Consider the following 26,866-nt stretch of genomic DNA (forward strand, 5'->3'; position numbering starts at 1 on the left):
TCTTTTGTTACTTTTTGGGTACTCTACCTCTCTTATCTTTTAAGATTTTCTCTCTGTTTTTGATGCTCTGCAATTTTACTACAACATGTCGGATGTGGATTTGTTATTATTTATCTTGCTAAGTACTTAAGGTTGCTCCTTTACCTTGAAGATTTACTTTATTTCTAAAAATTTCTCAATTGTTATCTCTTCAAATATTGTCTGTTTCCCATTCTCTCCTTCTTGACTCCCTATTAGATGTGTGTTAGAATGTCTCATTCCCCCTGCCATGTAACCAGGTTTTCCTTTTCTTTTTCATTGTTTTGCTGTGTTGGGTTCCAGGTCATTTCTTCATACGTGTATTCCAATTCAGTGATTCTTTCCTTGGCTGTGTCTAGTCCATAATTTTTAAACTTTGTTCAAAATTTACTGACATTTTTTTAGTTGTTACAACCAGGAGAGTGCTACTGGCATCTAGTGAGTAGAAAACAGATATGCTGATAAAATTTCTATTTGTATATTTTTCAAATCCATCTTTTTTTTTTTTTTTTTTTTGCGGTACGGGGGCCTCTCACTGCTGTGGCCTCTCCCGTTGCGGAGCACAGGCTCCGCACAGGCTCAGCGGCCATGGCTCACGGGCCCAGCCACTCCGCGGCATGCGAGACCCTCCCAGACCGAGGCACGAACCCGCGTCCCCTGCATCGGCAGGCGGACTCTCAACCACTGCGCCACCAGGGAAGCCCAAATCCATCTTTTTTAATGCTTTAACATGTTTGTTTTATGGTTCTTATTCCTTTCTTTTTCCAAAAGCTCTTTGGGATTGCTCTATTATCTCTAGTTCCTTAAATGTAAATTATCCCATTTGTTGCCTATTCTGACTCCTGCCTCAAGGCAGTTAATTTCCTGATGTGGTCTGTAATCTTAGCTGTAAGCCCATCTTCATTGGGCTTGCTCTCTGTAGAATTCCCATGTACCTGTGTATGACAATGTCCTTACAGAGAAAGTTTGTGTTTGCCTTTACTGGGTCCCTTGATTCCCACCAGTTCAGATCTGTTTTACTGTTGTTTTTGTTGTTACTATTGTTTGTTTCTCAGTTTGAGGGACCCTGCACTTTGCAGGTGTGAAAAATTTAAACCCTACTCCCAAGCATCTCTGGGCCTGATGCATCCTTGATGTTGCACCCATTTTTGCATTTGTTTACTCTTGTGCAAACTACCTCATGCCTCCTGGGATTCTGTTTCGCTCTTCTGCTTCAATCCAGTCTTGTCTGCTTTGGGTATTCCCAACTCAATTATTTAGGATTAAGTTTAACGCTGTTTTTTTTTTTTTTTTTTTTTTTTTTTTGCAGTACGCGGGCCTCTCACTGTTGTGGCCTCCGCTCCGCGGCATGTGGGATCTTCCCGGACCGGGGCACGAACCCGCGTCCCCTGCATCGGCAGGCGGACTCTCAACCACTGCCCCACCAGGGAAGCCCCTAACACTGTTTTAAACAAGATAAAAGTTTATTTCTTTCTGCTATAAATGAAGTCAGAAGGCATGAAGTCCAAGGTGGGTATGGTGGCTTGATGTTCATGAGGGACACAGGCATGTTCTCTATTGTTGCTCTACCATCCTTAGCATGAGGCTTCTGCTTCATAGTCCAAAATAGCTGCTTGAAAACAAAAAACAAAAACCCAAACAAAACCCCCCCAAAATAGCTGCTTGAGCTCCAGCCACTTCATCTGCATTCTAGCCAAAAGGAAGGAGGAAGGCACAAACAGCATGCCCCCCTCTTTTAAAGGACACATACCACTTTCACTTACATCACTTGGCTAGGACTTAGCAAGGGAAGTTGGGAAATGTTTTTACTAGGCAGACATCAGGGCTTCTTTTATTCAAGACAAAAGGAGAGAAAGGATAATGGGGGATAATTAACAGTTTCTATCACACCTATTAAATTATAAACCACCCTAGAATTAGGATTCTGCTTTATACCTTTTATGAAATTCAGTGCTCACAAGGAGCTCAATAAAAATCTCTTAATAATGATGATTAATCCTTTTAGCAAACATTTATTCAGCACCTATTTTTTTCTTTTACCTTTTTTTCATTCAGCGTCTATTCTATGCCAGGAACTGTGTTAGGCACTGGAGCTACAAAAAATGAAATTAACATGGGAAACAAAGACTTTACCCAAGAAATATTGCTTTAAAGCAGGTATTTGAACCATTAACAAAAGTTGTCAGGCAGAGGAGGAGGGGGAAGATATTCCAGGTAGAGGAAATAGTTTATGCAAATTATCAGAGGTATGAAACAGCATGTCATGTTAGGAAATGCTGGCTGTCTGGTATACCTAGACCAGCGGTCTCAACCATGGGCTATTTTTCTAGAAACAGGTGCTAACTTCTCTGCCACCATGACTTAGTTCCCACCACCCCCAAATTAGGACCCACAATCTGACAAGTTTGATTTTGTTTTACTATCATTAGATAATGTTTATAAAATGCTAGTCACGTGTGTCTCAATAAATAGTAGCAGTTGTATGCTGCAGAGAAGTCAAGTAAGGTAAATATTAAAAAATGTAATTTGGAACTGGGTCGTACCTTAGAAAGGTATAAACCTTTTGCTAAGGCTGAGTGACCTTAGCAAAAGTCATTACAGTGGAGTGCTGAATTTTTTTTTAAAGCCCTTTATTTTTTATTTTTTTGGTCATGCCACACGGCTTGTGGGATCTTAGTTCCCCCAACCAGGGATCAAACCCAGGCCACGGGAGTGAAAGAGCCGAGTCTTAACCACTGGACCTCCAGGTAATTCCCTGGAGTGCTGAATTTATCAGGATCGGTTAGGCTATGTTGCAACTACAGACAATACCAGAAATTTCAATGGTGTAAGATAAGAGTCTCTTCCTCCTTCATCCAAAGTCTGCAGCAGGTCCAGACAACTCCTCAAAACAGCTGCCTTTCTTTTTATGGCTGAGTAATATTCCATTGTATATATGTGCCACATCTTCTGTCATACAGAGTGAAGTAAGCCAGAAAGAGAAAGACAAATACCGTATGCTAACACATATATATGGAATTTAAGAAAAAAAATGTCATGAAGAACCTAGGGGTAAGACAGGAATAAAGACACAGACCTACTAGAGAACGGACTTGAGGATATGGGGAGGGGGAAGGGTAAGCTGTGACAAAGCGAGAGAGAGGCATGGACATATATACACTACCAAACGTAAAATTGCTAGCTAGTGGGAAGCAGCCGCATAGCACAGGGAGATCAGCTCGGTGCTTTGTGACCCAGAGGGGTGGGATAGGGAGGGTGGGAGGGAGGGAGACGCAAGAGGGAAGAGATATGGGAACATATGTATATGTATAACTGGTTCACTTTGTTATAAAGCAGAAACTAACACACCACTGTCAAGCAATTATACCCCAATAAAGATGTGAAAAAAAAAAAAAAAACAGCTGCCTTCCCTGGCTTGACTAAGCAATTGAATATGCTTTGATATGTTAACTTCACCATCTCAACCTGAGGCTTCCAAGTTCACTTGAGCAGAGGAAGAGAGAAACTGGAGAATCACATAGAGGCTTTGTGCACGTATTGCTTCCGCTCACATTTCCTTGGTTAGATCTAGTCATGTGGCACTGTGTAATACAAGAGTATTGGGAAGTGTAGTCTCCCTATGCCCCATAAGGAAGGGAAACAAGATATTGGTCAGCATTAATAATGTCCCTGAGAAATGGTAAAGCCCAAAGAGGGCTTTTTTGGTGAGCTAAAGAGGAAGTGGGAGGAGAGATTGCATTCTTGTAGACAGCATGAGGAGCTCCATGGACCCACTCCCCAGTGAAACTGGTGAAGATTATTAAAAAGCAACAACCATTTACGGTCTCTGGAAATAATCCTAAGAGTATAAACCAAATGAAGAAAATATCTATTCAAGAATATCTACTAGGATTCCATAAGAACAGCAAGAGCCTGTGGTATTTGAACCAGGACTGTTCTCTCCCTCCCTTTCCCAGCTCAGTGAGATGGAAGCTCCATTCCAGATGGGTGCAGCCAAGAATACAGGGCTCCCCCTCTATGCAGCTCCCATAGAGGACTATCTTCCCAGAAGGGGTAGGACATCACTATTTTTCATCCTGCCTCCAGCTACCTGTTGCTGAGGCTAAGTTCTGGGGTAATGTGGCTGAAAGGTCGGGGTCCCTTCTTTCACCCAGCCCCCTCTGGTGGGACAGAAGCTCTACCTTGAGCATGGTTGGGCTGAAAATACTGGGACCCTGATTACCGTTGCCCAGGCTGGTATGGTGGTTCCACACTGGCAGAGGCAAGCTGAGAAGACCTGAGGCTACCGCCCCACCTCTACCTAGCACTTAAGTCCTAAAGTGGGGAAGTTGCTCAGAGAGAAGCAACCTCGCCCCTCAATCCCATAGTCTTGGCTTGGAGATTTTTCTTTGGGGGAGAAGGTTACAAAACAGTCCATAATCTCTTCCCAAAGGAACTGACTTCATCAGCAACAGAGAATAGGAAGTTCGAGCTTAAGGGTATTCTCAAAAACAGTGGAGGTAGTGGCCTTTGGGAGGAGTTTGGTAGGTTCAGTGGAGATATATAAACTAAACTGTAGGCCACCTCATCTACAAGAGAGAACTGGGTAAGGAGATGGCTGGGGGGAGCCCTCCTAGGCTCAGAACAACTCTCAAACATTGATCTCAGGAACTGTTCCTCCAAAGGAGCTCTAGGGACTTCCCTGGCTGTCCAGTGGTTAAGACTCCGTGTTTCCAGTGCAGGGGGTGTGGGTTTAATACCTGGTCAGGGATCTAAGATCCCACATGAAGCATGGCCAAAAAACAAAAACAAACAAAAAACAAAGGAGGGGCTTCCCTGGTGGCGCAGTGGTTGAGAGTCCGCCTGCCGATGCAGGGGACACGGGTTCGTGCCCCGGTCCGGGAAGATCCCACATGCCGCAGAGCAGCTAGGCCCGTGAGCCATGGTCGCTGAGCCTGCGCGTCCAGAGCCTGTGCTCCGCAAGGGGAGAGGCCACAGCAGTGAGAGGCCCACGTACCGCAAAAAAACGGAAAAAACAAAGGAGCTCTAATTTGTATGCTGCAGAGAAGTAAGGTAAATACTGAAAAATGTAATTTGGACAGTAGAGCAATTTATGCCCCAGGGTGTTGTTGAAGACAATAGAACAATCATTTTGCAAACAGAGTTTAACAGCTGGGCACTGCCAGGAAAAGAGACAAAGAAAAAGCTGTCAAAACCACTGTCATCTTGGGAGACTAAGGGTTCACCCAAGGCCACACCCCTTGAGGACCAACATCAGAGGATTAACACTGGGGGGTGGGGGGACAGCAGGGATAGACTTCAGCAATGATCCAGCCATTCACTAAGCAAGTAACAATAATAAGCCCAGAGTGGTGGCTGGGGGGCCTGCACCCATATTTAGTATATTACCTAAAACATTCAGTTTCCAAAGAAAATATATTATGGGATATACAAAGAAACAGGAAAGTATTACCCATACACTATAGGGTGGTGGGGAGAAGCAGGTAGCAAAAACTTCCTGTGAGAGTAACCGGATGTCAGAGTTAACAAAGGCTTCAGAGTAGCCATTATAAATACATTCAAAGAACTAAAGGAAACCATGATTAAAGAAATAAAGTATGAGACAATGTATCAAATAGAGAATTCAATAAATATAAATTATATATAAAAAAGAACTGGAAATTCTGGAGTTGAAAAGTACAGTAACTGAAAAGAAAAACTCACTAGAGGGTCTTATATTACCTTATTAGGGCTGCCATAACAAAATACCACAGACTGGGTGGCGTAAACAGCAGGTATTTATATTCTCACAGTTCTGGAGGCTAGAATTCCAAGATCAAGGTGTCAGCAGGTTTGGTCCTTTCTTTCTTCCTTCCTTCCATTTATTTATCTAGCTGTGCTGGGTCTTAGTTACGGCATGCGGGCTCTTAGTTGCAGCATGTGGGATCTAGTTCCCTGACCAGGGATCGAACCTGGGCCCCCTGCATTGGGAGCGTGGAGTCTTAACCACTGGACCACCAGGGAAATCCCCAGGTTTGGTTATTTCTGAGGCCTCTCTCCTTGGCTTGCAGATGGCTATCTTTAACTGTGTTCTCACATGGTCATTCCTCTGTGTCCATGTGCCCCTGTTGTTTCTTTTTGTATCTAAATTTCCTCTTCTCATAAGGATACTGCTCAATGGTAAGTAGACTTATCGTGGTGATCATTTTGAAATGTATATAAATATTGAATCACTATGTTGTATACCAGCGACTAACATAGTGTTGTAGGTCAATTATACTTCAAAAACAAACAAATTCATAGAAAAAGAGATCAGATTTGTGGTTACCAGAGTTGGGGGGGAGGGGGAGTTGGGTGAAAGTAGTCTAAAGCTACTGGAAAAAACACATACAATGTAAGAGCTGTGAGTTGAGTCTATTCCGCGTCTTACTGAGGACTGTAGCCCAGGAGACAGCCCCTCAGATAACGCTGAGAAACAGTTCCGAAGAGGTAGGGGAAGAGCCAGTATATATAGTGCAGTCAAGATCTCGGTAAAGGTTTACTGCTCATGAGGATCAAATATCTCAGTCACTGATTTTAGTACTTTTCTAAGTATGGGAAGGTGCGAGCATATGGTGTCATTGAAATTCTTCCTTCCTTAAAATATGCATTTTAACTATCCAGGGGCTCATATATCCAAAACACACAATGCTTCATCCTGAATTCCTTTCAGGGTGTCCTTGTAGGTCAGTGACTGCAGTGGCCAATGACTTGATCCTTGTAGAACTGGAATGGCAGGCCACATTCTCTGTTTACAGTATAAACTTCCAGTTATAAGATAAATAAGTACTAGGGATGTAATGTACAACATGATAAATATAATTAGCACTGCTGTGTGTTATATATGAAAGTTGTTAAGAGAGTAAATTCTAAGAGTTCTCATCACAAGGAAAACATTTTTTTCTATTTCTTTAAGTTTGTATCTATATGAGATGATGGATGTTCACTAAACTTACTGTGGTAATCATTTCATGATGTATGTAAGTCACATCATTATGCTGTATACCTTAAACTTACACGGTGCTGTATATCATTTATATCTCAATAATACTGGAAGAAAAAAAATTAGGACACCACTCAGATTAGATTAGGGCCCACCCTAACAGTCTTGTTTTAATTTAGTCATTTTTTTTTTTTTTTTTTTTTTTTTTTTGCGGTACACGGGCCTCTCACTGTTGTGACCTCTCCCATTGCGGAGCACAGTCTCTGGACACACAGGCTCAGTGGCCATGGCTCATGGGCCTAGCTGCCCCGTGGCATGTGGGATCTTCCCGGACCGGGGCACAAACCCGTGTCCCCTGCATCAGCAGGCGGCCTCTCAACCACTGCGCCACCAGGGAAGCCCAGTCACCTTTTTTTTTTTTAATTCTTTTTTGAATTTTATTTTATTTTATTTTTATACAGCAGGTTCTTATTAGTTATCTATTTTATACATATTAGTGTATATATGTCAATCCCAGTCCCCCAATTCATCCCACTGAGTTTTAATTTTTTTTTACAGTAGGTCCTTGTTGGTTATCTGTTTTATTTTATTTTATTATTTAAAAAATAATTTATTAATTTATTATTTATTTTTGGTTGCATTGGGTCTTTGTTGCTGTGTGCAGGCTTTCTCTAGTTGCGGCGAGCAGGGGCTACTTTTCGTTGCGGTATGCAGGCTTCTCATTGCAGTGGCTTCTCTTGTTGCAGAGGATGGGCTCTAGGCACACGGGCTTCAGCAGCTGTGGCTCGCAGGCTCTAGAGCGCAGGCTCAGTAGTTGTGGCACACGGGCCTAGTTGCTCCGTGACATGTGGGATCTTCCTGGACCAGGGCTCGAACCCGTGTCTCCTGTATTGGCAGGCGGATTCTTAACCACTGTGCCACCAGGGAAGCCCTCCATGGTTATCTATTTTAAATATAGCAGTGTGCATAGGTCAATCCCAAACTTCCAATCAATCTTAAAAAAAATTTTATTGGCATATAGTTGACTTACAATGTTGTGTTTGTTTCTGCTGTACAGAAAAGTGAATCGGTTATACATATACATATATCCATTCTTTTTTAGATTCTTTTCCCATATAGGTCATTACAGAGTATTTTTAAAATATTTATTTATTTATTTATTTGGCTGTGACGGTTCTTAGTTGTGGCATGCGGGATCTAGTTCCTTGACCAAGAATCGAACCCCAGCCCCCTGCATTGGGAGCATGGAGTCTTAACCACTGGACCACCAGGGAAGTCCTGGTCATTATGGAGTATTGAGTAGAGTTTCCTGTGCTATACAGTAGGTCCTTATTAGTTATCTATTTTATATATAGTAGTGTGTAAATCTCCCAATTTAGTCCTCCCCCTTAGTCACCTCTTTAAAGGCACTATCTCCCAATATAGTCATATCCTGAGGTACTGGCGGTTTCAACATATGACTTTTGGGAGGGAAACAATTCTGCCTATATAACAGGTCTCCACAGTAAATTTGAATTGGCAGAAGAAAGAATTAATAAACTTGAAGATATATTCATAGAGATTATGCAATCCAAAGAATAGAGAGAAAAAAGAATGAAGAGCCTCAGAGAACTATGGAACACCATTATGCACACCAACATATACGTAGCAGAAGTACCAGAAAGAGAGGAGTGGGAGAAAGGAGGGAAAAAAAGATATTTGAAGAAATAATGGCTAAAAACTTTCCTGAATTTATTGAAAAACAATCTACCTATCTAGGAAGCTCAGTGGACTCCAAGTAAAACAAATGCAAAAAGATCCATAAACAGACACATCATAATAAAAATGCTGAAATATAAAGACAAGGAACAAATCTTGAAAGCAGCAAAAGAAAAATGACTCATCATTTACAAGGGAATCCCAATAGGATTAAAAGCTGACTTTTTATCAGAAACAGTGGAGGCCAGAAGAAAGTAGGACAACGTATTCAAAGTGCTCAAAGAAAAAAAAAAAGACAGTCAACTAAGAATCCTGTATTGAGCAAAGTTATCTTTCAAAAATGAAGGTGGGGCTTCCCTGGTGGCGCAGTGGTTGAGAGTCCGCCTGCCGATGCAGGGGACACGGGTTCGTGCCCTGGTCCGGGAGGATCCCACGTGCCGCGGAGCGGCTGGGCCCGTGAGCCATGGCCGCAGAGCCTGCACGTCTGGAGCCTGTGCTCCGCAATGGGAGAGGCTGCAACAGGGAGAGGCCCATGTACAGCAAAAAAAAAAAAAAACAAAGAAGGTGAAATAAAGACATTCCCAGGTATATAAAAACTGAGAGACTTCATTGCTAGTAGACCTACCTTACAAGAAATAGGAAGTTGTTTAGGCTGATATCAAGTGACCCCAGATATTAGTTCAAATCCATACAAAAAACCCCAAAGAACAAAGGTAAAGGTAATTGTTGGAGGAGGTCATCAAGATTTGATCGTTGGTTGACCCGAAAGCTGGACCCAGGCAATTAGAGGCTCCTTATCCCCCCACTACCCAAGTCAGTGGAATATGTATTCTACCCACCATTCCCACACTAGGTGCCATTTCAAGAATGTAGCCTTGAGAGAGTAATGCTGAATTGTTGAGACCACCTGGACTGAATATGTGACTGAACCCTGTTAAGGCCTCTATGTAAACTTTTAAGATTCTGATGGGTGGATGCAGAGATTTACTTAGCTTGCAACCACCCAAGACACGCCTCCTATGTAAGTTCCCTTGCTTATTAAAACTGCCACCTACAAATCTGGAGTGGTCTGCCTCTTTCATTGGTATCTCCTTACCCTCCGTGTAAGGGGGCCAGTTTCAGATTTCACCTGGGGAACTCCTGAGGTTACAAACCAACAGTAGTTGTATAATTATTAAAGACAATATAAATGCATATTTCTTCTCCTTTCTTCTCTTAACCAGTTTATATATTAACTGTAGAAAATGATACGTCTATAGTGTATTGTTGGGCCTATAACATAGAAATGTAATATATTTTCCAATAGTAGCACAAAGGAGGTGGGTGGAACAAAGATGTATTGGGCTAAGGAAAAATGATAAAAAGAAGGTTAATATAACAGAAGGTATAAATATATACTTGTTCTCCTTTCTTAGCTCCTGTAAAAGTCATAAAATTATATAAAGTAATATAATAATGTATTATTAGTTTGTAACATTTATAGATGTAATATGTGTAACAGTAATATCACAAAAAGGGGCAAAAGGGAATAGAAGCATATAGGAATGTTTTATATCTCACTGGAAATAAATTAGTATAAATCTGAATTTTTTTTATAAAGGATATTTATATATATTTTTTGCAGTACGCGGGCCTCTCACTGTTGTGGCCTCTCCCGTTGCGGAGCACAGGCCTAGCCACTCCGCGGCATGTGGGATCTTCCGGGACTGGGGCACGAACCCGTGTCCCCTGCATTGGCAGGCGGACTCCCAACCACTGCGCCACCAGGGAAGCCCTAATTAATTAATTTTATTTTTGGCTGCATCGGGTCTTCGTTGCTGTGTGCAGGTTTTCTCTAGTTGTGGTGAGCAGGGGCTACTCCTTGTTGTGGTGAGCGGGCTTCTCATTGCAGTGGCTTCTCTTGTTGTGGAGCATAGGCTTTAGGCGCATGGGTGTCAGTAGTTGTGGCACGTGGGCTCAGTAGTTGTGGCACGCACTCTAGAGCCTGTGCCCCACAACAAGAGAAGCCACTGCAATGAGAAGCCGAAGCACGGCAGTGAAGTAGCCCCTGCTTGCTGCAACTAGAGAAAGCCCGTGCGCAGCAATGAAGACCCAGCACAGCCAAAAAAAAAAAGACATGAATGGTAAACTCTAGAGCTGCCATTAGGGAAATAATTCAAAAAATGTGAAAAAATCATTAAAGAAGTTAAAATGCTACATTAGAAAAATATTCACTTAATGCAAAAGAAAGCAGTAAAGTTGGAACAGAGGAACATAAATGAAAAAAAGTAAAATACAAACATACATTCAACTCTATCAACAGTAACAGTAAATGTGAATGGATTAAACAACGCAAAAGATAAAGTTTGTCACACTGGGTAAAAAAACAAGATCCAACTGTTATTGTCTACAGGAGACACACTTTTTTTTGGAGGGGGGCTGTGCCATCTTAGTTCCCTAACCAGGGATTGAACCTGTGCCCCTTGCAGTGGAAGCAAGGAGTCCTAACCACTGGACTGCCAGGGAATTCCCAGGAGACACGCTTTAGATTCAAAGATATAAATAGGCTGAAAAAGATATATCATGTAAACAGCAACCACAAGAGAGCTGAAATGGCTATACTAATATCAGACATAATAGACTTTAAAACAAAAAAGTGTTACTACAGATAAAGAGGGACATTCTATAATGATAAAGGGGTCAATCCATCAAGAAGATATAACAATTATAAAATATATGCACTTAGTAAAGGAGCACCAATATACATGAGGGAAAAACTGACAGGAATGTAGGGAGAAATGGACAATTCAATAATTTTTGAGACTTCAATACCCCATTTTCAATAATGGATAGAATAAGTAGGCAGAAGATCAACACAAATAGAAAAATCTAACAACACTATAAACCAAATAGATCTAAGAGACACATCCCACTCTTAGAACCCTCCACCCAACAAGAGAATGTACATTCTTCTCAAGTGTACATGGGACATTCTCTAGAATGGACCAAATGATAGGCCATAAAACAAACCTCAATAAATTTAAAAGGATACAAAAAATACAAAGTATATTCTCTAGCTACAGTGGAATGAAATTAGAAATCAATAACAGAAGAAAAACTGGAAAATTTATAAATATATGGAAATTAAACAACATACTCTAAAACAATCAATGAATCAAAGAAGTCAAATGGAAAATTAGAAAGTACTTTGAGATGAATGAAATGAAGACACAACATACCAAAACTTATGAGATGCAGCAAAAGCAGTGCTTAGTGGGAAATTTATAGCTTTAAATCTGTAGATTAAAAAAAGAAAAATCTCAAATTAATCACCTAACTTTCTACTTTAACACACTGGAAAAGTGTCTTTTCCAACTAAACCTAAAGCAAGCAGAAGGAAGGGAATAATTAAGATTAGAGGGGAAATTAATGAAAGAGAGAACAGAAAAATAGAGAAAAATCAATGAAACCAGAGCTGGTTCTTTGAAAAGATCAATAAAATTGGTAAACTTTTAGCTAGATTGACTAAATAAATAAATAGCAAAAGAGAGAGGACTCAAATTACTAGAATCAGAAATGAATAGGGAAGTCCCTGGCTGTCCAGTGGTTAGAACTCGGCACTTTCACTGCAGGGCCAGGGTTCAGTCCCTGATCGGGGAACTAAGATCCCACAAGCTGTGTGGCGTGGCCAAAAAAATAAAAAAAATAAAAGAGGGGACATTACTGATGATCTTCATCTTCATCTTATAAAGATGAAAAGGATTATAAATGAATACCATGAATAACTGTAAAATAAATTAAAGATTAAAATGAATGGAAAAACATCCTGTGTTCACTGATTAGAGGATTAACATTAATTTTTTAAATTACTTTATTTATTTTGGCCACGTCGCCATGAGGCTTGCAGGGTATTAATTCCCTGACCAGGGATTGAACCCAGACCCTCAGCAGTGAAAGTGTGGAGTCTTAACCACCGGACTGCCAGGGAATTCACGATATTAATTAATATTATTTAGATGGCAGTGCTTCCTAAGTTGATCTACAGATTCAATGCAATCTCTATCAAAATTCCAGCTGATTTATTTGTAGAAATTGACAAGCTGACTCAAACATTCATAAGGAATTCATAAGGAATTGCAGGAGATCCAGGATATCCAAAACAATAGGAGGGCTCACACTTCCTGTTTTCAAAACTTTCTACAAAACAACAGTAATCAAGACCTTGTGGTACTGGCATAAAAATAGATATATAGATAAATGGAATAGAATTGAGAGTCCAGAAACAAGCCCATCTGTCTATGGTCAACTAATATTTTTACAAGACTGCCAAGAACATTCAATGGTCTTTTCAACAAATGGTGCTAGGTCACTTGATAGCCACAAGCCAAAGAATAAAACCAAACCCTTATCTCATGCCATATACAAAAATTAACTCAAATTGTATCAAAAACCTAAATGTAAGAGCTCAAACTATAAAACTCTTGGAAACATAGGGGTAAATCTCTATGACTTCAGATTTATTTATCAGATTTATGTATTCTCAGATGTGATGCCAAAAGTATGAATAACAAAAGAAAAATGGTTAAATTGTACTTCATCAAAATTAAAACCTTTTGTGCTTCAAAGAATACCAACAAGAAAGTAAAAAGACAACCCACAGATTGGGAGACAATATTTGCAAATTATATATCTGATATGGGCCTGGTATCTAGAATATATAAAGAACTCTTACAACTGAACAACCCAAAGTCAAAGAAACCAATTAAAAAATGGGTAAAGGACTTGAATAGACATTTCTCCAAAGATGACATACAGATGGCTAACAAGCACATGTAAAGATGGTCGTCATTAGGGAAGTACAAATCCAAGCCATGATGAGATACCACTTCACAGCTACAAGGATTGCTATAAAAAAAAAAAGGAAATAAGTGCTGGTGATGTGGAGAAATTGGAGCCCTCTTACATTGCTGGCAGGAATACAAAATGGCACAGCTGCTGTGGAAAACAGTTTGCCAGTTCTTCAAAAAGTTAAAGATAGCATTACCAGGGACTTCCCTGGTGGCACAGTGGCTAAGAATCCGCCTGCCAATGCAGGGGACACGGGTTCAATCCCTCGTCTGGGAGGATCCCCCATACTGCGGAGCAACTAAGCCTGTGCGCCACAACTACTGAGCCTGTGCTCTAGAGCCCGTGAGACACAACTACTGAGCCCACGCGCCTAGAGCCCGTGCTCCGCAACAAGAGAAGCCACTGCAATGAGAAGCCCGTGCACCGCAATGAAGAGTAGCCCTTGCTCACCACAAGTAGAGAAAGCCTGTGCACAGCAAGGAAGAAACAACGCGGCCAAAAAAAAAAAAAAACAAAAAGATAGCATTACCATATATGACCCAGCAATTCTACTCCTAGGTGAATACTCAAAAGAATTGAAAAACAGGTACTCAGAGATATGTACACATTTTCAGAGTAGCCCTATTCACAATTGCCAAAAGGTGGAAAATAAAAAATGTCCATCAACAGATGAATGGATAATAAATTTGGTATATACATACAATGGAATATTATTCAGCCTCAAAAAGGAAGTTCTGATACATACTACAATGTGAATGAACCTTGAAAACATTATGTTAAGTGAAAGCCAGACACAAAAGACTACATATTATATGATTCTATTTATATGAAGTATCTAGAATAGCTAAATCCACAGAAACGGAATGCATATTGGCGGTTGCCAGGAGATGCTGGAAGGAGAGAATGAGGAGCATTTGCTTGATGGGTATGAGGCTTTCTTCCGGGGTGATGAAAATGTTTTGGAATTATATAGAGGTAATGTCACCAAACTGTTCCTTTTAAACCGGTTAACTTCTTGTTATGTGAATTTCACTTCAGTTAAAAAAAATGTTTTAAAAAAGGTTAAACAGTTACCATATGACTTAGCATTTCCACTTCTAGGTATCTCCCCAAGAGAAATGAAGATGCACATCCACACAGAAATGTGTGTACATGAATGTATCATTACTCATAATAGCCAAAATGTGGAAACAACCCAAAGTCCATCAACTGATGAATGGATAAACAAAATATAGTATAACCATAAAATGGAATATTATTCAGCCCCCTTAAGGAATGTATTGATATACTGTACAACATGGATGAACGTTGAGAGCACGCTCAGTGAAAGCAGGCAGTCACAAAAGGCCACATATTTTATGATTCCATTGATATGAAATGTCCAGAAGAGGCAAATATGTAGAGACAGGAGATTACTGGTTGCCTGGGGGGATGGACAGTGACTGCTAATGGGTATGCTTTTCTTTCTATTTTTTTTATTAGCAAACTTTTTTAAATTTTAAAAAAATTAAAAAAAATTTTATTGGAGTATAGTTGATTTACAATGTTGTGTTAGTTTCAGGTGTAGGGTATTGCTTTTCTTTTTGAAGTATTGAAAATTTTCTGAAATTAGATAGTGGTGATGGTTGCACAACCTTGGTGAATATACAAAAAGCCACTCAAATGCATATTTTAAAATGGTGAATTATATGATATGTGAATTATATCTCAATAAAGCTGTTACAAAGAAGAGTACATGGGAGAGAAACAAAAGACATTAAGTATACATTATTCTTGGCTGGGCGAGAGGGAAGGAGAGATAAATAGCTAAAGAGGAAGATCAATGGAAAAAAAGCAAGGGAGTGATTACCATAAAAATCAGCGTAGTTGTTACCTGTATGTGTCATCTGGAGAATCTGGATAATGTGATGGGCTTCTTGAGTGTTGTCAGTTTTGTATTTCTTGACCTGGGTGGTGGTTATGCAAGGGGTTCCTATGTAACTACTTGTTATACTGCAAAGTTATGTTTTATGCACTTTTCTCTATGTGCCTCTCTCCATCTCACTAAGTGGTACCACTTTCCACCTGGTTGCTCAGGTCAAAAATCTTAGAGTCACCTTGACTCTTCTATCTTACACCTCATATCTAACCTGTCAAGACAACTTGTCAGTTTTACCTTCAAACTACATTCAGAATCTGACCCCTTCTCACCACCACCTGGCTTGAGGCACTTACCATCTCTCACCTGGACAACCTTTTTTTTTTTTTTCTGGCTGCGTTGGGTCTTCATTGCTCTGTGCTGGCTTCCTCTAGTTGTGGCGAGCAGGGGCTACTCTTCGTTGCAGTGTGCAGGATTCTCATTGCAGTGGCTTCTCTTGTTGTAGAGCACAGGCTCTAGGCGCACAGGCTTCGGTAGTTGCAGCATGCTGGCTCAGTAGTTGTGGCTCGTGGGCTCTAGCACGCAGGCTCAGTAGTTGTGGTGCACAGGCTTAGTTGCTCCGCGGCATGTGGGATCTTCCCGGACCCGAGCTCGAACCCACGTCCCCTGCATTGGCAGGCAGATTCTTATCCACTGCACCACCAGCAAAGTCCCAACAGCAGTAGCCTTCTAACTGATCTCTGTGCTTCATCCCTTGACCCTCCTGCCCCGGTTTATTTTCTACATAGCAACCAGTTTCTTTTTTTTCTCCTTTGATCTGAAGGTGTTTCTTAATGAGATATAATCACATACAATGAAATGCACATACATGTACAGTCCACTGAGTTTGGACAAATGTAGACACCTGTGTAACAAACACCCCGGTTAAGATATAAAACATTTCCATTATCCCCCATAAGTTCCAGAAGGATCCTTTTTAAAGCCAGTGTTAGATCATGTTAGTCCTCTGCTCAGAACCTCCCAGTGACCCTCCATGTCACTGAGAATAAAAACTCAAGTTCGTACAATGGCTCATAAGGCTGTACACAGTCTGCCCTCGCCCCCCCCATTACCTTTCTTATCTAATCTTAGAGTTCTTTCCCCTTCCTTCAGTCTACTCTGTACGGGCTCCCAAAACAGATAATTACATTTCTTCCTCACTGTTCCTAGGACACGTCAGGCACTTTCCTGCCTCAGGGCCTTTGCACTTGGTGTTCTGTCTGGAATGCTCTTCTCCCAGATATCTGCTTCATTTAGGTCTCTGCTCAAATGTCACCTTATCAGAAGAGGCCCTCCCTGACCACCCTATATAAAATAACATGCCCCCCCACCCTGCACTCTCATCCCCTTACCTTGCTTCATTGTTCTTCATAGCACTTAGCTCAATCTATTATATATTATGCATGTATAATTCTGTTAGTCTCCCTCATGTAAGTTCTAGAGTGCAGGGACTTGAATGCTTTTGCTTTGGCTGTATCTCCAGTGCTTAACTCAATGCCTGGCATATAGTGGGTGCTCAAAAACTATTTATTAAATGAATGTCCACAGCCTCCAGTCTAGTCCAGTCTGCCATCATATCGCCTGGACTAGCGCACGAGCCTAACTGATCTCCCTGGCTTGTGTCCAGTCTCCACGATCCATTTCCCACACTGCAGAATTATCTTTTTAAAATTCAGATCTGATCATCTCACTTTCTTTCTTAAAACCCTTTGATGGCGTCCCTTTGCCCTTCTGATAAAGTCCAGAGTCCTTAATATGACTTGCAATGTGGCTGACTTGGCCCTGACTACCATCTGTCTTTTGCCTCCAGCATCCTGGTCTGCTTCGAGTTCTTAGCTGAAGCCAGTCTCTCACTTCAGGTCCTTGGTGTATACTAACCCTCTGACTGTGATACTCTTCCTACCACCCCCCTTTCAGGTCTCAATTTGAGGGTCATCTCCTAGGGGAGCCTCCTCTGAGCTCTCAGACTAGGTTAGTGCCTTCAGAGTCCAGCTGCAACTCATCTCTGCTGGCATGCTTTCTTCCCCCCCGCCCCATATTTATTTATTTTTTGCCATGCCACAAGGCTTGCGGGATCTCAGTTCCCCAGTTAGGGACTGAACTCGGGCCACGACAGTGGAAGCCCAGAGTCTTAACCACTAGGCCACTAGGGAACTCCCTCCATGTTTAATTTTTTTTTTAATTTGTAGGAATAACTATTTAGTTTTCACCTATGAAATGAAGTTGCACCATTTAATTAAAGGTGATAAAAATATTTCTTTTAAAAACTTTAATCATAAACTTTGTAAACATGAAAAATACCTTGAGTACACCACTGATTTTTGCTAGTCATTGTCCTGTTTCTTTCCATGACACTTTTTTTTTTTTTTTTTTTTTTTTTTGGCGGTATGCAGGCCTCTCACTGCTGTGGCCTCTCCCGTTGCGGAGCACAGGCTCCAGACACGCAGGCTCAGCGGCCATGGCTCATGGGCCCAGCCGCTCCACGGCATGTGGGATCTTCCCGGACCGGGGCACGAACCCGCGTCCCCTGCATCGGCAGGCGGACTCTCAACCACTGCGCCACCAGGGAAGCCCTCCATGACACTTTTTAGAACACTGTCTTCCTTTGCGTTCCACCTCAGTGTAAGCTTCTCTTTCTCCATCTGCCTCTACAACTTCCTCTTTCCTATTCTGCTGTTTTTTTGTCTCATCTCTTAAATGCTGTTTTCTGTGTGATGCTTTCTTTAGCCCTTTTCCCACTAGGCTTCTCATGTATCCCCACTGTACTTAATACATTCTGTTAAAGAATGTTATCACATTATATCAAGTGAGTTTGATTCTGAACTCTCCCAAAGTCTGGGATTGGCTTAATCCTGAGAGATCAACCCACTGCACTTTTGTTCTTGTACTCATCACATCTGCACTGTTTGATGTCCAGCTCCATGAGGTAAGGGGCTATGTCTATCTTGTTTGCTAATATCCCGTATGCCAGGCATGGTGCCTGACAGAGTTGCTCAAAGAATATCTTTAAATGGACTAATGAATATGAATATAGAAACTCTAACCCACAATTTATTCTTACATCTGTTTCCTGGGATCAGCCCAAATTCTAGTCAGATCAAGAAAAATTTACTAGTCATTTTCCCTAACTGGCCTCCCTGCCTTCCATCTCCCTGCCATCTATCCGATAGCCTGCAACCACAGTAACATTAAAAAAAAAAAAGTCTGATTGTGTTCCCTTCCCCAAGTCTCTATCTCGTCATTACCAACAGAATATAGTCAAAGCTCCTCAGCTTGGGTTCAAGGCTTTGGCCCTGATTCCCTTTTTCAAACCTCTGTGGGTTTATTTATTAAGTGCTTATTATATGCCAAGCACTGGCCTGGTCACTGAGGAGTTCACAAACTATTTGGGAACACAGGTACATAGATTAACTTTAATAGGGCGTGATCAGCTCTATTACAGGGTCTGTGAGAACACAGTTTCAGACAATGGATTATAAAATGTTAGATTTTTGCCCTCTGCAGGTTCACAAGTTCAGTGTAGAACTACATGTCCAATACGGTGGCTACCAGCCACATTTCCAGTGCTGAACAGCCACACGAAGCTAGTGTAGTGGCTGTCATACTGGACCACGGAGCATAGGCCATTTCAGTCATCCATGGCAGGGGGTTACCTAAAGGTGCTTTAAGGAGAGCAAGGAGCATCTCCCATACGCACAGGCTGTGGGGCTATAGCTACCAGTCTCCCGACCCAATTCTCCCACTCCCACTGCTGCCCTCAACCCCCAACATACACACCTTGGCTGGGGTGTATTTTGTTTTGTTTTTTGTGGTACGTGGGCCTCTCACTGCTGTGGCCTCTCCCGTTCCGGAGCACAGGCTCCGGACGCGCAGGCTCAGCGGCCATGGCTCACGGGCCCAGCCGCTCCGCGGCATGTGGGATCTTCCCCGACTGGGGCACGAACCCGCGTCCCCTGCATCGGCAGGCAGACTCTCAACCACTGCGCCACCAGGGAAGCCCGGCTGGGGTGTATTTTGAAGTAGTACGCGCTCCCAAGACGGATAATGTATGAAAGTACTTTTGTAAATTATTAAGTGATGCAAAAATGTGATATAATAAATAGGTCCAGTTCTTGCTTTCATCACAGCTTTGGTCACTTCAAGCAAATTCTAGCTCTTTTCTCGAACTTCTCCCATCCCCCAAATTTATGCTAAAGGGTTTTGAAAAGTATCTGTTACACACAGGCAGCATTTATACCAGGTAAAAATCCAGATTATACCTACCTTGGTGCTTTTACAAGCCATCCATCCAGCACCCTACTTCACCACCCGCCTTTTACTCTCACTTTCCCTAGAAAGGAAGGACACAAATTAAGATTTCCAAAACAAAAAAACATTTATTTTGAGATTTGAGAATAATGGGAAAATTAAGTAATGGGAATTGGACCCTCATCGGGGTCTTCTGGGAAATCGGAAGCACCATCCTCTTCTGGAGCTCTGTGCTTCTCCAGTTTAGCAATCAATTCTTTCGCTGGATTGAAGACGCCATTGGTCTGCTGGTCACAGACATAGCAGCGCGGGGTGGTGCGGAAATGCTGCAGCGCACAGCTCTCGCAGAAATAATGCCTGCACTTGGTGACAACTGGGTTTTGGAAGGTCTGGCGACAGATGAAACACTTGAATGGTATTTCCTCCTCATCGCTTCCCACTTCATAGTTTTCATCCTCATAGACACCATAGCGACCCTCATCAAGCTCACGTTCGATCTGCCACCCATGCTTGTAATCTGAACGGTCATGGAGGAATTTGCAGCTGTCTCCGAAGCCGCAAAAGCCAGTCTCCTTGTAGTCCTTACAAATGTCGGGCTGGTAATCCCAGCGCACGGTGGCACGCAGATGCTCGGGAGCTCGGATGGGGCCCTTCCTCACCATCCCGGAGGAAGCATTGCCCATAGACGTATCCTTAGGCTTCATGTATTTCTGATAATTATTGATTCCCCGATAGATCTTGTCATCTTCCTTGCCCTTCAGCTCCTCCTGGATCTTCTGGCTGCGCTCAAAGATGGCTTGCGCGTCACGTTCCTTCTCTGTGTCTAGTTCGTAGACAGCCGTCGCCCCCATATCTTCTGGCCCCACGGGTTTCGCCGAGCGAGTGGATTTATAGACCACGCCGAGGCTCTCGGGCTCGTTCTCCCCCTCCCCCTCCCCGCTACTCAGGTCGCCGTAAGCCGCATTCTGTTTACCACTGCCACGGGTTTTCTGTATCATCGGATTGTGGGTCGCCCGCTTCTTTTCCGGGCGGATCACAGTGTTGCCTTCGTCACTGCTGCTGCTGTCTCCGGACTCTCGTTTGCAGACCGGGCGCTTTCTGCGGCCTGCAGCCCCTTTTCGCACAGGCTTTTTGAAAAAAAAGGTGCACACCTGGTCTGTCGTCTTTCCTGGAGAAAGTTGCTCTGCCATTTTAAGTTTCGAGCTCCGAAACGGCTGTGGCCTGCTGGGTGGCGCGGAGCTGCTTCACGTCACTGCACGTCTTGCACTTGACCGCGAGTCGGTGCAAAATCCGCTGCGGAAAGATGACTGTGGGAGCAAGAGTGTGCGAGAGCGCAGGCGCGCGCCACTCTTGGGCCCTGCCGCGCTCCGTAGCTTCCTCCGCGTACATGACTCCGCCCCGCTCGTTCGCTGCCGCGGAAGTTACGGGAAAGGGTTCGAAGCCGGGTCACCTTTAAGGAGCTTGGAAGGAAGTGTTTGGCCTTGGTAACGGTGTCGCGATGTGGTTCGAGATTCTCCCCGGGATCGCCGTCATGGCCGTGTGCTTATTCATCCCGGGAATGGCCACTGCACGCATCCACAGGTTCACTAACGGGAGCAAGGTAAGGCGGCTTCTCCGGCCCGGCGGCTGACTCCACCGGCTGGCGTTACGAAATGGGCGGTGGGGTCGGGAACCCATTAGGACCCGGAGCCTCTCTCCGAGATGGGGAATACCGAGATCGGCCCTTTTTCTTTTTATTGCCTAAAAGCAGAGGCTTGCGGAACGAAGCCGACGGGAACCGTATTCTACTTTAGCAAGAAACAGCTGGCTGCTAGGTGAAGCGTGGGCAGGAGGGCGGAGTAGAGTTTTGGGGGCTGGAAAGACAGGAGATTGAAAGGGGTAGGTCCAAACTGCTAGGCAGAGGAGAGAGGCGTCGATTAGTGTTGGCCCCACTCCCTCTGACCTCTGGTCTCCTTTCTTGCTGGATTTTGATTTTAATTTCTCGCATCCATATCTTGGTATCTTCATGTTTTTCACTTTTTTCTAGCCTTTGTTTTGTTTTTGGCTGCGCCGCGCGGCTTTCGGGATCTCAGTTCCCCGACCAGGGGTTGAACCCCGCTTGGGCAGTGAAAGTGCCCAGTCCGAACCACTGGACCGCCAGGAAATTCCCCTTAATTAGGTTTCTTTTACCTTGACATTTTTTTATCCTCGCACTTTCTCTTGCAAGCCTTTAGGAACTTAGGTCATGTTCCTGTTTTTCACATTAGGATTTGTGATTTTCCTCTCTAATTAGTCCTTCACATTATCTCAGAGTATAAATGTACTTACTTTCTGGTTTTGTGATTGTCTTTCACTTGTGATCTACCACTGTCGTTTCTTCTCACTAGGGTCCCCAAAGGGAACAAGTAGTCATGACTTTAAAAAAAAAAAGAAAGGAGGAAAGAAAAAAAATGATGCTGGTTAAAATAGAAAGTGTAAGAACTCATGGTTACCATCTTAGCTCTAAAGTTTAGTGGTCCGATTTTATTTAGGATTCTGGTCTTATATTGTTAATTTGGTTTTTATATCAGTGATTCCATTTTTCTGGAATGTCACTTATAAATATCCCTCTATTGGGTCACTCATCTTTATAAACTACAGTAACAATTTCTTTTAATTGTAGGAAAAAAGAGTTGCCCATTATTCATATCAGTGGAATTTGATGGAAAGAGATAGGCGCATCTCTGGAGTTAATCGTTACTATGTGTCAAAGGTAAGATGGCTCTGACGCTAGCCCATCTGTCAGGGTTGAGGTGCATTCTGGTTAATGTTTTGCCAAAGGTCTTACAGCAGACTGGGAAATGCAAACTAAAATAGCACTGTCTTTTACATATTTAATGATCCTTTGCATTTGTTATTATGTGGATCATCTGCCTATATCCTTTCTCGTTCTGTTGTCTTTTTCTTTTTGATTTATAGGGCTTCTTATATATATATTACAGATATTAATCTTTTGTCTCTTTTATATGTGGCAAATATTTTTCTCAGTCTGCTGTCTTTTTTACTTTATGGTGGCTTTCATCAGATAGTTTTTTTTTTTAACGTCTTTATTGGAGTATAATTGCTTTACAATGGTGTGTTAGTTTCTGCTTTGTAACAAAGTGAATCAGTTATACGTATACATATGTTCCCATGTCTCTTCCCTCTTGCATCTCCCTCCCTCCCACCCTCCCTATCCCACCCCTCTAGGTGGTCACAAAGCACCGAGCTGATCAGACAGTTTTTAATCTTGATGTTCAGTTTATCATATTTTTATTGTTCTGGATTTTGGGTTTTATATCTTGTTTACAAATGACTTTTGTACCCAAGATTCTAAAAATATATTTCTACAGTTTCTCCAAATACCATTAAAGTCTTTTTTACATTTAGTGCTCTGACCTGTCTACAGGTCATTTTGGGGTATAATGTGAAGCAAGGATTTAACTTTAGTTTTCTCCAAGAAACAGCCAGTTGTCACAGTTATCTACATATGAAAAAGTCGATTTTTTATTTGAAATACCACTCTAGTAAACTAAACTTCCATATACACATGGGTCTGTTTCATGAATGCACTCTTCTATACTCCATTGGTTTGCCAGTTCCTGCACCAGTACATTAAAGAATTACTATAATTTTTTATTTGATTGAATCATATGAAACTGCTGTTTTTGTGGGTCAGAAATGGCCAAGCAGGGCTTCCCTGGTGGCACAGTGGTTGGGAGTCCGCCTGCCGATGCAGGGGTCGCGGGGTCGTGCCCCGGTCGGGGAGGATCCCACGTGCCGCGGAGCAGCTGGGCCCGTGGGCCGTGGCCGCTGGGCCTGCGCGTTGGAGCCTGTGCTCTGCAATGGGAGGGGCCACAGCGGTGAGAGGCCCGCGTACCACAAACAAACAAACAAAACAAACAAACAAAAATGGCCAAGCAGTAGCATTTTCATATGGTTCAACTTAATAGTATGTTCTTATATATTGTAGGAGTTCATCCTCATTATTCTTGTAAAAATTTTACTATTTTATACTTTCTCCTTGCTGATTCACCCTTCACAGCAAATCTAGGTAGATATTAATTCCATTTTATAGATGAGAAAACAGAAGGTCAGAGTGATTAAATTATAGTATAAGGACTCAACCTATGTGATCTGCCTCTCAGTATAGTGCTATTTGAGAATCTAATCTGATGAACATGATGATATCTACTCATCTAGAGTGGTATTTCTCAAAGTATGGTTCAAGAATAACCAAAAAAAGGGCGAGTGGGGGAGGAATTCCTTGGCTGTCCAGTGGTTAGGACTCTGAGCTTCCACTGCAAGGGGCAGGGACACGGGGCACGGGTTCGATCCCTGGTTAGGGAACTCATATCCTGCAAGCCGCACAGCCAAAAAAAAAGAAAAAAAAAGTATGCCGTCAGGATCACCTGGCATGTGAGATAAAATACAGATTCCTAGGACCCTGACTGGACCAAATGAATTAGGATTTTTACAAGGTGGCTCCTAGGACTATGCAATTTAAATTTCTCTCAAGGTGATTCTTCCTTCAATTGAAACAGAATACGTGGAATGTGTTAACACCTGGAAGAAATGTCATCACTGATTACTCTTTTACTTTGTTGTTTCTGAAGTATTTGGTTGTGAACTGAGTAAGATAGAGTGGTCTTCTGAATAGTGTCATGCTTACAGGGCAAGAGTTCTGGAGTTGGGGGTCCCTGAACTTGAATTCTGGCTCTACTGCTTCCTTACTGACTTAAACAAGGGACTTTAAACCTCTCTGAGCCTCCATTTTTTTCACCTGTAAAAAAGTAGAATGGGGCTAATAATATCTTTCCTGATGTTGGCTGTTATTTTGTAAAATGGATTTACCTTACTGTCCTCTGACGCTGAGGGTGCTTTGTAGAAGGATCCAGGTGGTAAATAGTTGCTTTACTTTAGTCTTGATTGCAAGTGGAATGGGGGGTTGTCTTTTCATATAAAGTGGTATGTTTGCTACTGTCAGAAAATGAAAATTAGGAGTCATTATAGGTTATAGGAATCATTGTTGGTTATAGTACATGTACATCTTTGACAGGAACAGAATTCTCACATCTTCCTTTTTAAACTGTTTTTCAGGGTTTGGAGAACATTGATTAAGGAAGCATTTTCCTGATTGATGAAAAATAACTCAGTTATGCTTGTCTACCCCTGCTAGAAGGTTATGCAGTGTATTGTGTAGCATGCAGTGTATTTTGTAGTGTATAATAAAAATAAAACAAAAAAGTAAAATCAGAGGTTTTCTTTACTTTTTAGAATGGTACTACACAAGATCAAGCAGTCTACCCAATGTAGCTTTATCACTTTAAAAAAACTAAAGGCAACTGAGGCTTGTAAAATTAGAGACATAAGTACACCAAGTGCCGATCACTGTGCCTGGTGCCTGATGTGTCACACATGGTAGTTCCTGCTATTGTAATATTACTGAAAACCATTGTTTCTTCAGAGATTGCTAGGAGAATACAGAAAAAGTAGTACTTTGTTTTTTTTCTAGTTCCTTTTCTGGGTGAATCCTATGTGCTTAAAATTCCAGACCGCACCTTCAACTTTCATGCACTCTGTATCCAGCACATAGTATTCGCTTAAGTGTTGATTTTTATTTTAGATTGCTGTGTAGAGCAGAAACAACAGTGATTATGTTTATTAAAATGAGTGTACCGACCATTTGAAACAAAGAATTGCATGTTCAGATAATATGAAGATCTGAAAGGGTGTAACTACTGTGAAGATGGTGATACTCCATGTGTACAGATCAACACCCCAGGTGACCACAGGACCTCTGGGTGAGGAAACTAAGTTATTTGTCATCCCCATGTTTTATTTAGTTTAACATTTGATCTGCTGGTGACCTTAAACACACCTGCACTGTATAGTTTCCACTGACCTCATCTTACAGGACAGGGCTCACAGAGGAAGGAGGTGGCAGTCCCACTTAGAGGAATACTGTATATCGTGCCGCCCTGTGATGACGAAACTGTTTAAGGAAAGCTGTGGTCATGGTTACAAATTTAATACAACCTCTAGTCTTTATTTAGTGCTACACAGGGCTCATTTTGCTGACTGTTATGAGAACTATCTCTGGAAAGGAAGAGGGAGGGCAGGTAGTACAGATAGGAATACAGGAGACTTACTGACAACATTACTAAGTTCGTCACTAAATCTATTGATTTTTAGGTCTGTTCTCTGTCCACTGTACCTCTAGGCAGGGCTTATCCACTAGAGGATTCATCCTTAGATGAATGTCAGGGCTGTATAGCGAGGGGCTACAAAGTGACAGAAAATCAGTTGGTCAGGTTTAGCGTTAGCGTCCGAATTCTTCACTCCCTTTTTTGTGGCACTTGCTATGAAATTTAGCCTTATTTTTATACTCCACTGGCAGGGAGTAAACCAGATGAAAATGCACACTTTGAAGCTAGAAGACTATAGTGGTGCGTTGTAGCCTGCATTTCTCTTGATTTTTTGAAAGTGCAGTTAGCCAGAAGGGTCTTCTTACAGCAGCTATGACGGATGTGGTTTGGCTACTGACCTCGGGTCCATTGGTCACCTGCTTTTAAGGCCAGCTGAAAGGATGCTTGGTAAACGATGCCATTCATTTGGTTTTATTTTTTATTTATGTTTATTGAAGTATAGTTGATGTACAGTATTATATAAGTTTCAGGTATACAACAAAGTCACAATTTTTAAAGGTTACACTCCATTTATAGTTATTATAAGATACTGGCTATATTCCCTGTCCTGTACAATATATCCTTGTAGCTAATTTTATACATATGGCTTTATTCTTTAACTTTTAAAACAGATACTGTATTCACATAGCTCAAAAATCCAACAATATAAGGTATTCAGTGAAAAGACTTGTTCCAGTCCCCTGCCCAGCACCTGCCCCACTGTCACGCTACCCCAAAGGGTCTCTATGCATGTAGAAATACAAACACGTGTTCTTCTGTCTTCTGTGATGCTAACATTTGATACACAGTTTACCTTTATGTCACTTGTTTGGAAGAATGGTTCTTGTTTGAAATTATATCTGTCAGGCTGCCATCATTATTTCTAGGGTCAAATGAAATAGTCAGTAGGAAAAGAGTTTGAAAAAGTTTGGAGGAAGCCATACACATTCAGAAGGGGGTTGGAAGAGGATGGCCCTGCCCTTTGGGAAACACTTTTAAGTGAAATATTTATGAAAAAAAAAGACAACACTC

At 42.0% G+C, this 26,866-nt stretch overlaps 2 protein-coding genes across 2 annotated transcripts; one reads left to right on the plus strand and one right to left on the minus strand.

Moving 5' to 3' along the window:
• Positions 1–19,751: 19,751 nt before the first annotated feature.
• RNF113A (ring finger protein 113A) lies at positions 19,752–20,996 on the minus strand. The gene has a single exon (XM_032621009.1). The coding sequence runs from the start codon at positions 20,837–20,839 to the stop codon at positions 19,808–19,810; it is 1,032 nt and encodes a 343-aa protein (XP_032476900.1). The 5' UTR covers positions 20,840–20,996; the 3' UTR covers positions 19,752–19,807.
• Positions 20,997–21,062: 66 nt separating this feature from the next.
• On the plus strand, positions 21,063–24,904 carry NDUFA1 (NADH:ubiquinone oxidoreductase subunit A1). Its single transcript, XM_032621018.1, has 3 exons — positions 21,063–21,249; positions 22,291–22,380; positions 24,747–24,904. The coding sequence occupies exons 1-3, from the start codon at positions 21,148–21,150 to the stop codon at positions 24,765–24,767; spliced, it is 213 nt and encodes a 70-aa protein (XP_032476909.1). The 5' UTR covers positions 21,063–21,147; the 3' UTR covers positions 24,768–24,904.
• The last annotated feature ends 1,962 nt before the right edge of the window (positions 24,905–26,866 follow it).

Source organism: Phocoena sinus, chromosome X, assembly GCF_008692025.1.
Source record: "Phocoena sinus isolate mPhoSin1 chromosome X, mPhoSin1.pri, whole genome shotgun sequence".
Classification (NCBI taxonomy): Eukaryota; Metazoa; Chordata; class Mammalia; order Artiodactyla; family Phocoenidae; genus Phocoena; species Phocoena sinus.

What these genes read in the sequence shown, in the direction of transcription:
- NDUFA1 (XM_032621018.1), top strand. Translation starts at nt 21,148, where the DNA reads ATGTGGTTCGAGATTCTCCCCGGGATCGCCGTCATGGCCGTGTGCTTA. An exon ending in GGTTCACTAACGGGAGCAAG is followed by an intron (nt 21,250 to 22,290) that starts GTAAGGCGGCTT and finishes TTTTAATTGTAG; the next exon opens with GAAAAAAGAGTTGCCCATTA. An exon ending in ATCGTTACTATGTGTCAAAG is followed by an intron (nt 22,381 to 24,746) that starts GTAAGATGGCTC and finishes ACTGTTTTTCAG; the next exon opens with GGTTTGGAGAACATTGATTA.
- RNF113A (XM_032621009.1), bottom strand. Translation starts at nt 20,839, where the DNA reads ATGGCAGAGCAACTTTCTCCAGGAAAGACGACAGACCAGGTGTGCACC.